The sequence below is a fragment of the Rana temporaria genome, chromosome 2, assembly GCF_905171775.1.
Source record: "Rana temporaria chromosome 2, aRanTem1.1, whole genome shotgun sequence".
Classification (NCBI taxonomy): domain Eukaryota; kingdom Metazoa; phylum Chordata; class Amphibia; order Anura; family Ranidae; genus Rana; species Rana temporaria.
The window spans coordinates 16610380-16626732 of record NC_053490.1 but is presented as its reverse complement, the minus strand read 5'-3'; the positions used below and the strand labels follow the sequence as shown (position 1 = coordinate 16626732).

Here is a 16353-nt window from a genome sequence, read left to right as displayed (position 1 = left end):
CTGTAGATCACTATTCTGCCTTGGTGTAAAAGTACTCACTCACCGGAAGTTATAAAGAGGTCAAATAAGGCTTTACGGTTATGATGTCCTCTACCTGAATTTCTCCGTCACTTTATGGGACCGTAACCTTTAAGTATGTTTCAAAATGCTACTTGTCTCCACCTGGATAGGCAAACTCCTAAAGATTGTCCGAAACGCGTTGGGACGGAGTCCACAAACTGTCACTTCCGGTTTCCTGTGATGTCACATCCAGGCCGTCAACTTCTGGTTATTGGAGTGCATGCCGGTGATCTGCCGTGCTGGTTCCAGGTATCACGGAAGTTCCAGCGCATGCGCGAACTGATGCACAGAGATGGTTCCAGCTATCGGGAAAGTTCCTTCAAGCACTGCGCAGGTGCAAACTTGCTGACGGAAATCCCCGAACGGCGGCCGGCATCCAGGGCGACGTGGACTTAGAGGAAAGTGGCCAGTCGGCCTCACGTCCTCGCTGCGCTCGGACGGCTCGCTTCGCTCGCTCGGCCTCCTGGCTCTTTTTTTAACATCCTCCAATCCACGGGGATGTTAAAGAAAGAGCCTGGATGCCGGGCGAGGTTCGGGGATTTCCGTCGGGAAGTTTGCGCCTGCGCAGTCAGTGAAGGAACTTCCCCCACAGTGGAACATTGAGGACAAGTCACCGGCGTCTTTTCATGTACAATGTATTACAGGCAGATTTGGTTGGTAACCATTTAGGTTCCTTGGCAATGAGAGTGTGATTTTAATGGGAATTTTATAATTATTTTACTAAACAATACTACACCAAGAGATTTGTTCCATTTGGCTTGTTCTATGGCTGACTTGCTGGTTTGAGATGGGATAGTGATTACTAGACATCTTATTGGAACGGTTGGAGTTGGAGGAGAGACGCATTCTATCTCTGGATAAAGGTTATATACTTAAGTGTAGAGGTATTTGGCCGTTTTGGAGAAATCAGCATCAGCCGATTTTTATCCGATATTTTACATGGCCTCGAGCGGTGCCACGGATCCGGAGCTAGGTCAAAGCCACGGCCTTCCTGATGCTGTGACCGCGGCGGCAAGCTGCGGATTGCGGTCACAGCATCAGGAAAAACTGCGGCTTCGGCCTAGCTCCAGAGCCACGGCCATCTTGGTACACCCAGCGCGGCGGCCCTCCTCTCGGTTTACGCCCACAGAGGAGGAGGAGGAGGGGCCCGCGCTCGTGGGACACACACACACTGCTCTCTGGTGTCTGTAGCAGGGGGGTGTCTATACTGGAGGGAGAGGGGGTCTGTACTAAGGGAGGGGTGACACCATTTTGTTTTGCGCCAGTGCCAATTAGTGCCACTTGCCATCCAGTGCCATCTGCCAGTGGCAATACCAGTGCCACCATCCAGTGCCAATTAGTGCCACCTGCCAATGCCACCATCCAGTGCCAATTAGTGCCACCTTCCATCCAGTGCCACCTACCAGTGCCAACTAAAGCCATCAGTGCCACCGGCCTATGCCAACCAGTGCTAACTATTGCCACCCAGTGCCACCTGCCAGTGCCAATTAGTGCCACCTGCCAGTCAGTGCCAACCAGTGCCACTTGCCAGTGTCACCTGTTAGTGCCAACCAGTGCCACCTGCCAATCAGTGCCATCTGCTAGTACCATCTTTCAGTGCCATCCAGTGCAATCTGCCAGTGCCAATAAGTGCCTTCTGCTAGTGCCATCTTCCAGTGCCATCCAGTGCCACCAAAAAAATAAAAAAATCGACCTAAAATATCGGCCGCAAAAATCGGCATCATATATCAGCCATCGGCCGCCCAGATTTCTAAATATCGGCATCATATATCGGCCGCCCAGATTTCTAAATATCGGCATCGGCCAGAGAAAAACCCATATCGGTCGACCTCTACTGAAGTGAGTACTTTACACAGAGGGGTCAGCACAAAGAGGATTTTTGGCACTTGGTGTTTGCATACAGATTTTTTATTTATTTTTTAGATGCAAGTGTATTATTATTATAGGTGCATATATGAGAAACTATAATCTAGTACATGTCTTTGAAGACATCAGTGTCTTACGTCACATCAACACCAAGGTGAAAACGTCCATAAAAGACATAATCAGCCTCCTTCTCTACACCTATACAACGAAGTCTGACCTTTCCAAAAAAAAAAAACTTCAGTCTGCTTAGAACATCATGACCTGTGTGGCAACGATTTACATTCCTTATGGGCCGAAGAGCCAGCCTTCAGTTTGAGGACCACATAAAAGAACCAATGAACACGGCCTGTAGGTCCAGTGCAAGTATCCATCAATAAATCAATACCAGACAGATGGGTTAAGTAGTACATGCCGTCAGAGGGATGCAGAATGTTGTTCAGACAGGAAATAAAAGGAACAGTCTACTTGCACCTCGGGAACACGCACACTTACCTCTCACAGAAGGTGTGCAGACACGGCAGGACCTTGGGAATGTGATAGCGCTCCAAGCAAATACTGCAGACGAGGAACTGCTTGTCAATTTGACGCACCACTGGGCTCGCCATGACCGTCTTCACACAGCGACCTGTCTAATAACCTGAGAACAAAAGGCAAGAGAATGAAAGAGACACCAGAGGAAAAAAATGAGACACAGAACAGAGGTACATGGAGGACGGAATGGAAGAGAATGTTCTAAAGGTGGACAGCTGGAGAGAAGAGAAGAGAAAAGGAGAGGAGAGAAGAAAAGAAAAGAGGAGAGAAGAAAAGAAAAGAGGAGAGAAGAAAAGAAAAGAGGAGAGAAGAAAAGAAAAGAGGAGAGAAGAAAAGAAAAGAGGAGAAGAAGAAGAGGAAAAGGAGAAGAAGAAGAGGAAAAGGAGAAGAAGAAGAGGAAAAGGAGAAGAAGAAGAGGAAAAGGAGAAGAAGGAGAAGAAGAAGAAGAGGAAAAGGAGAAGAAGAAGAGGAAAAGGAGAAGAAGGAGAAGAAGAAAAAGAAGAAAAAGAAAAGAAGAAGAAGAAGAAAAAGAGAAGAAGAAGAAGAAGAAGAAGAAGAGGAAAAGGAGAAGAAGAAGAAGAAGAAGAAGAAGAGGAAAAGGAGAAGAAGAAGAAGAAGAAGAGGAAAAGGAGAAGAAGAAGAAGAGGAAGAAGAGGAAAAGGAGAAGAAGAGGAAAAGAGAAGAAGAAGAGGAAAAGAGAAGAAGAGGAAAAGAGAAGAAGAGGAAAAGAGAAGAAGAGGAAAAGAGAAGAAGAGGAAAAGAGAAGAAGAGGAAAAGAGAAGAAGAAGAGGAAAAGAGAAGAAGAAGAGGAAAAGAGAAGAAGAGGAAAAGAGAAGAAGAGGAAAAGAGAAGAAGAAGAGGAAAAGAGAAGAAGAGAGAAGAGAAGAGAAGAGAAGAGAAGAGGAGAGGAGAGGAGAGGAGAGAGAAGAGAAGGAGAGAAGAGAAGAGAAGGAGAGAAGAGGAGAGAAGAGGAGAGGAGGCTGTACAAGGCAGAAGGATGGAAGGAGTATGTTCTGTCTCGTACTGCCTCCTTCCTCTCCTTTTATCTCTTTTCTATGATAAACCTCTTCTACTCTGCATTGCAGATCGGTGGATGGAGAGAGAGGAGGCTCTACAGGACAGGTGGATGGAGGAAGAAGAGGCTGCACTGGGTGAAATGATAGAGGAACTGGAGGCTCTACAGAAGGAATGGATAGAGGAACAAGAACTGTCTACAGAACAGATGGATAGAGGAACAAGAACTGTCTACAGAACAGATGGATAGAGGAACAAGAACTGTCTACAGAACAGATGGATGGAGGAACAAGAACTGTCTACAGAACAGATGGATGGAGGAACAAGAACTGTCTACAGAACAGGTACAAGAACTGTCTACAGAACAGATGGATGGAGGAACAAGAACTGTCTACAGAACAGGTACAAGAACTGTCTACAGAACAGATGGATGGAGGAACAAGAACTGTCTACAGAACAGATGGATGGAGGAACAAGAACTGTCTACAGAACAGATGGATAGAGGAACAAGAACTGTCTACAGAACAGATGGATGGAGGAACAAGAACTGTCTACAGAACAGGTACAAGAACTGTCTACAGAACAGGTACAAGAACTGTCTACAGAACAGGTACAAGAACTGTCTACAGAACAGATGGATGGAGGAACAAGAACTGTCTACAGAACAGGTACAAGAACTGTCTACAGAACAGGTACAAGAACTGTCTACAGAACAGATGGATGGAGGAACAAGAACTGTCTACAGAACAGGTACAAGAACTGTCTACAGAACAGGTACAAGAACTGTCTACAGAACAGGTACAAGAACTGTCTACAGAACAGGTACAAGAACTGTCTACAGAACAGGTACAAGAACTGTCTACAGAACAGATGGATGGAGGAACAAGAACTGTCTACAGAACAGGTACAAGAACTGTCTACAGAACAGATGGATAGAGGAACAAGAACTGTCTACAGAACAGGTACAAGAACTGTCTACAGAACAGGTACAAGAACTGTCTACAGAACAGGTACAAGAACTGTCTACAGAACAGGTACAAGAACTGTCTACAGAACAGGTACAAGAACTGTCTACAGAACAGGTACAAGAACTGTCTACAGAACAGGTACAAGAACTGTCTACAGAACAGGTACAAGAACTGTCTACAGAACAGATGGATAGAGGAACAAGAACTGTCTACAGAACGGATGGATGGAGGAACAAGAACTGTCTACAGAACGGATGGATAGAGGAACAAGAACTGTCTACAGAACAGATGGATGGAGGAACAAGAACTGTCTACAGAACAGGTACAAGAACTGTCTACAGAACAGATGGATAGAGGAACAAGAACTGTCTACAGAACAGGTACAAGAACTGTCTACAGAACAGGTACAAGAACTGTCTACAGAACAGGTACAAGAACTGTCTACAGAACAGGTACAAGAACTGTCTACAGAACAGGTACAAGAACTGTCTACAGAACAGGTACAAGAACTGTCTACAGAACAGGTACAAGAACTGTCTACAGAACAGGTACAAGAACTGTCTACAGAACAGGTACAAGAACTGTCTACAGAACAGATGGATGGAGGAACAAGAACTGTCTACAGAACGGATGGATAGAGGAACAAGAACTGTCTACAGAACGGATGGATAGAGGAACAAGAACTGTCTACAGAACAGATGGATGGAGGAACAAGAACTGTCTACAGAACAGGTACAAGAACTGTCTACAGAACAGGTACAAGAACTGTCTACAGAACAGGTACAAGAACTGTCTACAGAACAGGTACAAGAACTGTCTACAGAACAGGTACAAGAACTGTCTACAGAACAGGTACAAGAACTGTCTACAGAACAGATGGATAGAGGAACAAGAACTGTCTACAGAACGGATGGATAGAGGAACAAGAACTGTCTACAGAACAGATGGATGGAGGAACAAGAACTGTCTACAGAACAGGTACAAGAACTGTCTACAGAACAGGTACAAGAACTGTCTACAGAACAGGTACAAGAACTGTCTACAGAACAGGTACAAGAACTGTCTACAGAACAGATGGATAGAGGAACAAGAACTGTCTACAGAACAGATGGATAGAGGAACAAGAACTGTCTACAGAACAGATGGATAGAGGAACAAGAACTGTCTACAGAACAGATAGATAGAGGAACAAGAACTGTCTACAGAACAGATGGATGGAGGAACGAGAACTGTCTACAGAACAGATGGATAGAGGAACAAGAACTGTCTACAGAACAGGTACAAGAACTGTCTACAGAACAGGTACAAGAACTGTCTACAGAACAGGTACAAGAACTGTCTACAGAACAGGTACAAGAACTGTCTACAGAACAGATGGATAGAGGAACAAGAACTGTCTACAGAACGGATGGATAGAGGAACAAGAACTGTCTACAGAACAGATGGATAGAGGAACAAGAACTGTCTACAGAACAGATAGATAGAGGAACAAGAACTGTCTACAGAACAGATGGATGGAGGAACAAGAACTGTCTACAGAACAGATGGATAGAGGAACAAGAACTGTCTACAGAACAGGTACAAGAACTGTCTACAGAACAGGTACAAGAACTGTCTACAGAACAGGTACAAGAACTGTCTACAGAACAGGTACAAGAACTGTCTACAGAACAGGTACAAGAACTGTCTACAGAACAGGTACAAGAACTGTCTACAGAACAGATGGATAGAGGAACAAGAACTGTCTACAGAACGGATGGATAGAGGAACAAGAACTGTCTACAGAACAGATGGATAGAGGAACAAGAACTGTCTACAGAACAGATGGATGGAGGAACAAGAACTGTCTACAGAACAGATAGATAGAGGAACAAGAACTGTCTACAGAACAGATAGATAGAGGAACAAGAACTGTCTACAGAACAGATGGATAGAGGAACAAGAACTGTTTACAGAACAGATAGATAGAGGAACAAGAACTGTCTACAGAACAGATGGATAGAGGAACAAGAACTGTCTACAGAACAGATGGATGGAGGAACAAGAACTGTCTACAGAACAGATAGATAGAGGAACAAGAACTGTCTACAGAACAGATGGATAGAGGAACAAGAACTGTTTACAGAACAGATAGATAGAGGAACAAGAACTGTCTACAGAACAGATGGATAGAGGAACAAGAACTGTTTACAGAACAGATGGATAGAGGAACAAGAACTGTCTACAGAACAGGTACAAGAACTGTCTACAGAACAGGTACAAGAACTGTCTACAGAACAGGTACAAGAACTGTCTACAGAACAGGTACAAGAACTGTCTACAGAACAGGTACAAGAACTGTCTACAGAACAGGTACAAGAACTGTCTACAGAACAGGTACAAGAACTGTCTACAGAACAGGTACAAGAACTGTCTACAGAACAGGTACAAGAACTGTCTACAGAACAGGTACAAGAACTGTCTACAGAACAGGTACAAGAACTGTCTACAGAACAGGTACAAGAACTGTCTACAGAACAGGTACAAGAACTGTCTACAGAACAGATGGATAGAGGAACAAGAACTGTCTACAGAACGGATGGATAGAGGAACAAGAACTGTCTACAGAACAGATAGATAGAGGAACAAGAACTGTCTACAGAACAGATAGATAGAGGAACAAGAACTGTCTACAGAACAGATAGATAGAGGAACAAGAACTGTCTACAGAACAGATAGATAGAGGAACAAGAGGCTGTACTGGTCAAGGGATGGTGGAAGTAGAGACTCTACAGAACAGATGAATAGACGAAGAGGAGGCTCTACAGGACATAGGGATACAACCTGTATAGGAACAAGTGTTATGGGGAGAAGAATCTCTACAGAACAATTCGCGGTAGAGGAGGCTGTACAGAAGAGATGGATAGAGGAATAGAAGAGATGAAAAGGAAGGCTCTACAAGCTTAGATGGGAAGAGAAAGAGGAGGCTCAATAGAGACGATCGATCGAGGAAGAGAGGACTCTACAGGTGATATGGGAGGAAAGGAAGAGGAGGCTGTACAGGACTAAGGGATAGAGGAAGCAGCGATTGGATAGAGAAGAAGGCTAGATGAAGAGAGGACTCAACAGGACAGGGGAATAGAAGGTTCTACGGGACAGACAGAGGAGAGGAGGCTGTACAGAACCATGGATAGAGGAAGAGGAGGCTCTACGGGACAGATGACCCGGATGGAGGACACACAAATATAGATGGAGGCTGGAGGAAACACTGACACGGATGGAGGACACACAGATATGGATGGAGGTTGGAGATGGATGGAGGACACACAGACACAATTGGAGGCTGGAGATGGGTGGGGGGACACGTAAATGGATAGAGGCTGGAGGTGGTAGCTCCATCCATGTCTGTGTGTCCTCCACACATCTCCACCCTCTACCCGTGTCTCCACCACCCATCTCCAGCCATGTCTGTGTGTCCTCCACACACCTCCAGCCTCCATTCATGTCTGTGTGTCCTCCACACATCTCCAGCCTCCATTCATGTCTGTGTGTCCTCCACACATCTCCAGCCTCCATTCATGTCTGTGTGTCCTCCACCCCCCATCTCCAGCCTCCATCCATTTATGTGTGGACACGGATGGAGATGGGTGGTGGAGGACACATCGATGGAGGAGACATAGATGGAGGCTGGAGATGGGTGGAGGAGACATGGATGGAGGCTGAAGGAGACACATATGGATGGAGGCTGGAGATGGGTGGGGGACACAAATATGGATGGAGGTGACACATATGGATGGAGGCTGGAGATGGATGGAGGACACACAGATATGGATGGAGGCTGGAGGACACACAGACACAATTGGAGGCTGGAGATGGGTGGGGGGACACACGTAAATGGATGGAGGCTGGAGATGGCGGCTCCATCCATGTCTGTGTGTCCTCCACCCACCTCCAGCCTCCATCCGTGTCTGTGTGTCCTCCACCCACCATCCGTGTCTGTGTGTCCTCCACCCACCTCCAGCCTCCATCCGTGTCTGTGTGTCCTACACACATCTCCACCCTCTACCCGTGTCTCCACCACCCATCTCCAGCCTCCATCCATTTATGTGTGGACACGGATGGAGGCTGGAGATGGGTGGAGGACACACGGGTGGAGGCTGGAGATGGGTGGAGGACACATGGGTGGAGGCTGGAGATGGGTGGAGGACACACGGGTGGAGGCTGGAGATGGGTGGTGGAGGACACATCGATGGAGACGGATGGAGGAGGACACACAGATGGAGGCTGGAGGAGACATGGATGGAGGCTGGGGGACACACAGATATGGATGGAGGCTGGAGATGGGTGGAGGACACACAGATATGGATGGAGGATACACTGACAGGTGGAGGTCGGGGTGGATTATGGGTGGGGGGAGACAGTGACAGGTGGGTGGGGAACACGCAGGGTGGGGTAGGTGGGGGGAGGGGTGGGTCGGTCGGTACCGGTGGGTCTCCTCCGCTCAGGCCTCCCCGGCTGCCATTGTAGCGAACAGCTGAGAGCGGCGACGTCAGTGCAGCGACTCCCATCACACGACCCCACCTACGTCACCGGCCCCGCCCTCAGACGCCGTGACCTCGCCCGCTCGGCCCCCCATTGGCCGCTTCGGATGTGGTGGGAGAGCGGGAACCCCGGTAGGAGAACCGTGACAGAGTACGGTGCCCCGCCTCCAGGACCGTGACTTCCGGTTTGAGCGACGTCACCCTCTAACATCGCCCCGCCTCACCCTTTCACCTCACTTCACCTCCGTCCTACCCCCACCTCACCCTTCACCTCCGTCCTACCCCCACCTCACCCCTTCACCCCCATCCTACCCCCACCTCACCACCGTCCTACCCCCACCTCACCTCCGTCCTACCCCCACCTCACCTCCGTCCTACCCCCACCTCACCTCCGTCCTACCCCCACCTCACCTCCGTCCTACCCCCACCTCACCTCCGTCCTACCCCCACCTCACCTCCGTCCTACCCCCACCTCACCTCCGTCCTACCCCCACCTCACCCCTTCACCTCCGTCCTACCCCCACCTCACCCCTTCACCTCCGTCCTACCCCCACCTCACCTCCGTCCTACCCCCACCTCACCCCTTCACCTCCGTCCTACCCCCACCTCACCCCTTCACCACCGTCCTACCCCCACCTCACCCCTTCACCTCCGTCCTACCCCCACCTCACCTCCGTCCTACCCCCACCTCACCCCCGTCCTACCCCCACCTCACCCCCGTCCTACCCCCACCTCACCCCTTCACCCCCGTCCTACCCCCACCTCACCTCCGTCCTACCCCCACCTCACCTCCGTCCTACCCCCACCTCCCCTCCGTCCTACCCCCACCTCACCTCCCCTCCGTCCTACCCCCACCTCACCTCCGTCCTACCCCCACCTCACCTGTATAATATATTCATCACCCCCCCCCCTTCACCTTACCCCCCCCACCACCTAATTTCCCCTCAGCACCCAACCCCCCCCCCCCACATCTCAGCACCCCCCCCCCCCCCATTTCAACAACCCATCCCCTCATGTCTCAGCCCCCCCCCCCCCCACATTTCAGCGCCCCACATCTCAGCATCCCCCCCCCACATTTCAGCACCCCATCTCCCCACATCTCAGCATCCCCCCCCCACATTTCAGCACCCCATCTCCCCACATCTCAGCACCCCCCCCCCCACATTTCAGCACCTCATCTCCCCACATCTCAGCATCCCCCCCCCACATTTCAGCACCCCATCTCCCCACATCTCAGCATCCCCCCCCCACATTTCAGCACCCCATCTCCCCACATCTCAGCATCCCCCCCCACATTTCAGCACCCCATCTCCCCACATCTCAGCACCCCCCCCCCCCCCACATTTCAGCGCACCGTATTTATCAGAGTATACCGCGTGCCGGCATAAAACGCGCACCTCAACCTTAGAAAGGTAGTTTAAGGAAAAAAAAATAAATAAATACATTTTTGCCCTGTGTCTGTCTGCGGCCTTGCGCGGCGTCCGTCCAGCCTTGTGGGTGTCCGTCTGCGGCTTTAGAGGTGTCCGTCTGCGGCCTCCATCCAGGTGTCTGTCTCCGTCCAGCGTGTCCGCCTGCGAGTCCATCCGCACCTTGCCCGGGGTTGCAGCGGTGTTTGTTTTTGGATTTGGCACCGAGAGGAGCCGCATTTCCTGTATGTTCGGCTTCTCTTGGCTCCTCTCGCGTGGCTGCGGGCGTGGCCGAGCCTAGCCGAGTGCGCAGTACACTCGGCTTGGCTCCGCTCTAGGCTGCGGCGGGCGGAGCCGAGCGTGGCCGAGCCTAGCCGAGTGCTCGGCTCTAGACAGCGGGGATCGGCGTATATTGCGCACCCACGATTTCCCCCTGATTTTAAGGGGAAAAAAGTGCGCGGTATACGCCGATAAATACGGTAACTGCAGTTGTGAATTGTCTGAACTTTGGATTTTCTGAACCAAAGTCCTGTTGAAGTCAATGAAAATCTGAACAAAGGTTTAAAAACTGTGTAGAAAAGATCAGAAAACAATGTAAAATGGAACAGAATCGTTTCGGAAGCTTCTGACTTCTGGCTCTTCACTTATGGAGGAAGAGGTGGTGAAATTCAGAGTCCCGGAATTGGGACCTTTGAAATTGAACCAGGTTATTATGGGACAAGGAAGGTGGTTGGAAGTCGGCAGCACTGGTTACATGGAGGACACTGAAATTGAAAGCGGTAACTGGAGTTTGTCAGCGATATTGGGAGTAGAAGTGTATGAATCACAGGAGTGGTTGGAAGCCTGGATTTCCGCTTGCGTGCCCTTACTTTTCACTGTAATGCACATGCTCTTGAAACTAGACATTGAGGGGCAGATCCACAAAGGAAGTACGCCGGCGTATCTACTGATACGCCGGCGTACTTTCAAATTTCCTGCGTCGTATCTTTGTTTTGAACCCTCAAAACAAGATACGACGGCATCTGGGTTAGAGCCGACAGGCGTACGTCTTCGTACGCCTTCGGCTCGTAGATGCAATTCTTCGGCGTCCGCTGGGTGGCGTTCCCGTCGTAATCCGCGTCGAGTATGCAAATTAGTTATTTCCGACGATCCACGAACGTACGAGCGGCCGTCGCATTCTTTTACGTCGTTTCCGTTCGGCTTTTTTCGGCGTATAGTTAAAGCTGCTATTTGGTGGCGTACGCAATGTTAAGTATGGCCGTCGTTCCCGCGTCGAATTTGAAAATATTTTTTTTTTGTTTGCGTAAGTCGTCCGTGAATGGGGCTGGATGTAATTTACGTCCACGTCAAAACAATGACGTCCTTGCGACGTCATTTAGCGCAATGCACGGCGGGAAATTTAGGGACGGTGCATGCGCAGTTCGTTCGGCATGGGGACGCGCGTCATTTAAATGAAACACGCCCCCTACTCGCCGATTTGAATTACGCGCCGTTACGCTGCAAGAGATACACGCCACCGTAACTTACGGCGCAAATTCTTTCTGCATTCAAAGCTTTAAAAAGTAAGTTACAGCGGCGTAGCTTATCTCACATACGCTGCGCCAATGCAATTGTATGTGGATCTGCCCCTGAGGTGATAGACTTATACACACTGGGGCCTAGCCTATGAGGGATAATTTAGCGTACTCTGAAGATTATTTTGTAAGGTGATAACACATATTCTGGCAACACACATACTCTAGAGCAGTGATGGAAAACCTTGGCACCCCAGATGTTTTGGAACTGCATTTCCCATGATGCTCATCTACACTGCAGAGTGCATGAGCATCATGGGAAATGTAGTTCCAAAAACATCTGGGGTGCCAAGGTTCACCATCACTGCTCTAGTCTGGCTACTAAAGCCTAATTAATGTTCGTACACTGCAGTATGGTCACTATCAAGTTAATGCAAATACAGTGGGGATCGAAGGTTTGGGCACCCCAGGTAAAAATTTGTATTAATGTGCATAACAAAGCCAAGGAAAGATGGAAAAATCTCCAAAAGGCATCAAATTACAGATTAGACATTCTTATAATATGTCAGAAAAAGTTAGATTTTATTTCCATCATTTACACTTTCAAAATTACAGAAAACAAAAAAATGGCGTCTGCAAAAGTTTGGGCGCCCTGCAGAATTTATAGCATGCACTGCCCCCTTTGCAAAGCTGAGACCTGCCAGTGTCATGGATTGTTCTCAATCATCGTCTGGGAAGACCAGGTGATGTCAATCTCAAAGGTTTTAAATGCCCAGACTCATCTGACCTTGCCCCAACAATCAGCACCATGGGTTCTTCTAAGCAGTTGTCTAGAAATCTGAAACTGAAAATAATTGACGCTCACAAAGCTGGAGAAGGCTATAAGAAGATAGCAATTCCAAATACAACTTCTAGACTCTGATTGGGACAATATTTTTACACATATTCATAAGGGATCTGTTAACATTTCGGCCCAAGAAAATAACTACAAATTATATTCGAGATGGTATCGTACCCCTGAACGCCTCCATGTATTTTATCCAACTGTCTCCCCAATGTGTTGGAGATGCAACAACTCTCTGGGATCATTACTCCATATTTGGTGGAACTGTGACATCATTAAGCCTTTCTGGGAGAAGGTTCATGTGGCAATTGCCCAAATTACAACTTACACATTAGACTTTTCCCCTGCACAGTATCTTTTACATCATACTTTGTTGCCTCAATCCATTTTTTTGGAAGAAAACTAACCCTCCTACACTGGCTGACTGGATTAACCGTGTCAACAGATTTCTGAGATGGAAGACTTGATTCACCAAGCCAATGATAATCCAATGAAATATAGATCCACCTGGTCCTGTTGGATTCACTTTAGGGATTCGTCGCGATTTATAGACTTATTAGGCACGTAATTGTTCACTGTATTTGCAATTGTTATGACTACATAGATCACCTACAGGGATTAGAACCCCACATATTCCATTTACCGCTCAATTTGAGCGCTTGCCTACGCATTTTTACGTTTTCCCTTTGAAATCTTTACATACCTTTATTTTAATTCTCTGAACACTTTTGCTATGTGCTATGTTCCACCCATGTTTTTGAGACTACTCTATATGGGAGTCTCTATTTTCATTTTTTGTTTTATCGCTTCATTCACATCAGGAAGCTCGGATTGAATTATCCTGTATTTTCGGATTTGTCTGTGCTTTATATCTTCAAGACACTAACGTAGTAATATATGATTTTTCTGTTTGTGCTTTGTAATCTCATTCTATTTGATATTCTGATGCTTGAATATATGATGACAATGATAATATATTGTCTACCTCCATATTTCTGTTATTTTATGTTCAATATTTATTGTAAAACCCCGTGTATGTATACGTAAATTAATTGTATTCCTATTTTAACTTTAATAAAATGTTTGAAACAAATAAGAAGATAGCAAAGTGTTTTCAGATGTCAATATCCTCTGTTCGGAATGTAATTATAAAATAGCAGTCATCAGGAACAGTGGAAGTTAAAGCAAGATCTGGAAGACCAAGGAAAATATCAGACAGAACAGCTCGCAGGATTGTGAGAAAAGCAATTCAAAACCCACGTTTGGCGGCACGATCCCTCCAGAAAGATCTGGCAGACACTGGAATTGTGGGACACTATTCCACTATAAAGAGATACTTGTACAAATATGGTCTTCATGGAAGAGTCATCAGAAGAAAACCTCTTCTACGTCCTCACCACAAAAATCAGCGTTTGAACTTTGCAAATGAACATATAGACAAGCCTGATGCATTTTGGAAACAAGTTCTGTGGACCGATGAGGTTAAAATAGAACTTTTTGGCCGGAATGAGCAAAGGTACGTTTGGAGAAGAAAGGGCACAGAATTTAATGAAAAGAACCTCTGTCCAACTGTGAAGCATGGGGGTGGATCAATCATGCGTTGGGGTTGTATTGCAGCCAGTGGCACAGGGAACATTTCACGAGTAGAAGGAAAAATGGATTCAATAAAATTTCAGCAAATTTTGGATGGTAACTTGATGCCATCTGTGAAAAAGCTGAAGTTAAAGAGAGGATGGCTTCTACAAATGGATAATGATCCTAAACACACCTCAAAATCCACGGGGGATTACATCAAGAGGCGTAAACTGAAGGTTTTGCCATGGCTTTCACAATCTCCTGACCTCAACATAATTGAAAATCTATGGATAGACCTTAAAAGAGCAGTGCGTGACAGACAGCCCAAAAATCTCAAAGAACTGGAAGACTTTTGTAAGGAAGAATGGGCAAAGATACCTCAAACAAGAATTGAAAGACTCTTGGCTGGCTACAAAAAGCGTTTACAAGCTGTGATACTTGCCAAAGGGGGCAGTACAAGATATTAACTCTGCAGGGTGCCCAAACTTTTGCAGACGCCATTTGTTTTTTTTTGTGTCATTTTGAAAGTGTAAATGATGGAAATAACATCTAACTTTTTTTTTACATATTATAAGAATGTCTAATCTGTAATTTGATGCCTTTTGGAGATTTTTCCATCTTTCCTTGGCTTCGTTATGCACATTTAATAATTTTTTTTACCTGGGGTGCCCAAACTGTACACTGAAGACTGGTCACTGAAAAAATTGGTGTGCATACGTTGTAGACCAGTCCCCAATAGGCACATGCGCATACACTGCTGGCTAGTCACCGAAGATTGTGTTGATGATGGGTTAATGCACATTAGAGAATGGTCCCTGAGGAACAGATAGTGGAGGTTGATTCCTGGGAGAATAATACACAGATTGTTTAAAGTGGTTGTAAAGCCTAAACATTTTTTTACCTTAATGCATTCCTTGCATTACGGTAAAACATGTTTAGGTGTCGGCATCCCCCCTCACTCCCCCTTTTACTTATCTGAGCTCTCAGTGGATCCAGCGCTGTGCACATCTGCAGCTCTTCTCTCCCCTCACTTCTGGGTCTCCCTGGCTTTGCTTGGGCACCGGGATCCACTCGCTCCCAGTGCTGTCAATCAAAGCCAGTAACGAGGGAGCAGGGATCTGTGGACTCGAGCATTCATGAGTGCCACCATGTCCTCCTGCGTTGTAAATATTCTGTATTCTTGTTCAAATAAATAGTTCCTATTCTGTTTTGCTCTAAAACTGGTGTCGTCTAGTTCTTGGGGTAACTCTAACCAGATTCACTGATCTTGGCCCGGATTCACAAAGCACTTACGCCGACGTATCTCGAGATACGCCGCGTAAGTGTAACTATGTGCCGTCGTATCTGTGCGCGGTTCCCACAGAACTAGATACGCCTGAAAATAGGCTTCTTCCCGACCGACGTAACTTTCCTACGTCGATGTATCGTGGGTGCATATTTACGCTGGCCGCCTCATAGCACATATGCAAATGAGGGAGATACGCCGATTCACAAACGCAGTTGCGCCCGGCGCATCATATACGCGGTTTGCGTAAGTCGTATGTCCGGCGTAAAGTTATTTCCCATATAGGAGGCGCAACTCATGCAAAGGTATGGACCAGGGAACAGCCGTCGTATTTTACGTTGTTTACGTAGTAGTACGTGAATAGGGCTGGGCGTAGGTTACATTCTAGTCGTAGGCAGTGATTCGACGCATCCTAGGGAGTGATTCTGCGCATTCGCACTGGGTTGCGTCCACGGGACGGCGCATGCGCCGTATGTTATTCGTATATTTATGACGCTCAGTAAATCATTTACATGGAGTCTCACCTCATTAGCATGGCTCACGCCCACTGCCACTTACGACGAGTTACGCCGAGGGAACCCAGCGTAGATTAGGGAGCAAGTGCTTTGTGAAAACTGTGCTCGCCGCTCTGCGCTACGTCGGCGTAGGGTATATTCGATACGCCGGCATAACTATGCGCCAATGTATGTGAACTCGGGCCCTTGTGTTCCAGAGCTTGGGAAGCAGCTTTTTGGCAGAGGTACCCAGTCAGGGTGTCCGGAGTCCGTCAC

The 16353-nt window shown here is 47.4% G+C and overlaps 2 protein-coding genes across 21 annotated transcripts in view; one reads left to right on the top strand and one right to left on the bottom strand.

Annotated features, from left to right (window-relative positions):
- Nucleotides 1-9104, bottom strand: part of TRIM3 (tripartite motif containing 3) — a 50971-nt gene extending 41867 nt beyond the window's left edge. For both annotated transcript variants that reach the window (XR_005747317.1, XM_040339880.1), the window contains exons 1-2: nt 8903-9104; nt 2419-2563 (exon numbers count right to left, since the gene is read on the bottom strand). Coding sequence is in view for 1 of the 2 variants with exons in the window: in XM_040339880.1 (XP_040195814.1) it covers nt 2419-2531 (113 nt within the window). In the remaining variant the exon portion in view is untranslated. The remainder of the gene's footprint in view (nt 1-2418; nt 2564-8902) is intronic.
- LOC120928854 lies at nt 3450-7750 on the top strand. Of its 19 annotated transcripts, none has more exons than XM_040339890.1 (8): nt 3450-4033; nt 4106-4317; nt 4400-4601; nt 4820-5291; nt 5384-5489; nt 5684-5789; nt 5950-6137; nt 6672-7750. In XM_040339890.1, exons 1-8 carry the CDS (start codon nt 3748-3750, stop codon nt 7023-7025), a joined length of 1926 nt encoding a protein of 641 aa, XP_040195824.1. In that variant the 5' UTR covers nt 3450-3747; the 3' UTR covers nt 7026-7750. The 19 variants fall into 19 exon arrangements, 18 of the variants coding, with proteins under 18 accessions (XP_040195824.1, XP_040195821.1, XP_040195818.1 ...); XM_040339887.1 differs by having other exon boundaries at nt 4082-4317; XR_005747318.1 differs by adding an exon at nt 6230-6671 and having other exon boundaries at nt 3450-4577; nt 4762-5291; nt 6984-7048.
- Nucleotides 9105-16353: the final 7249 nt, after the last annotated feature.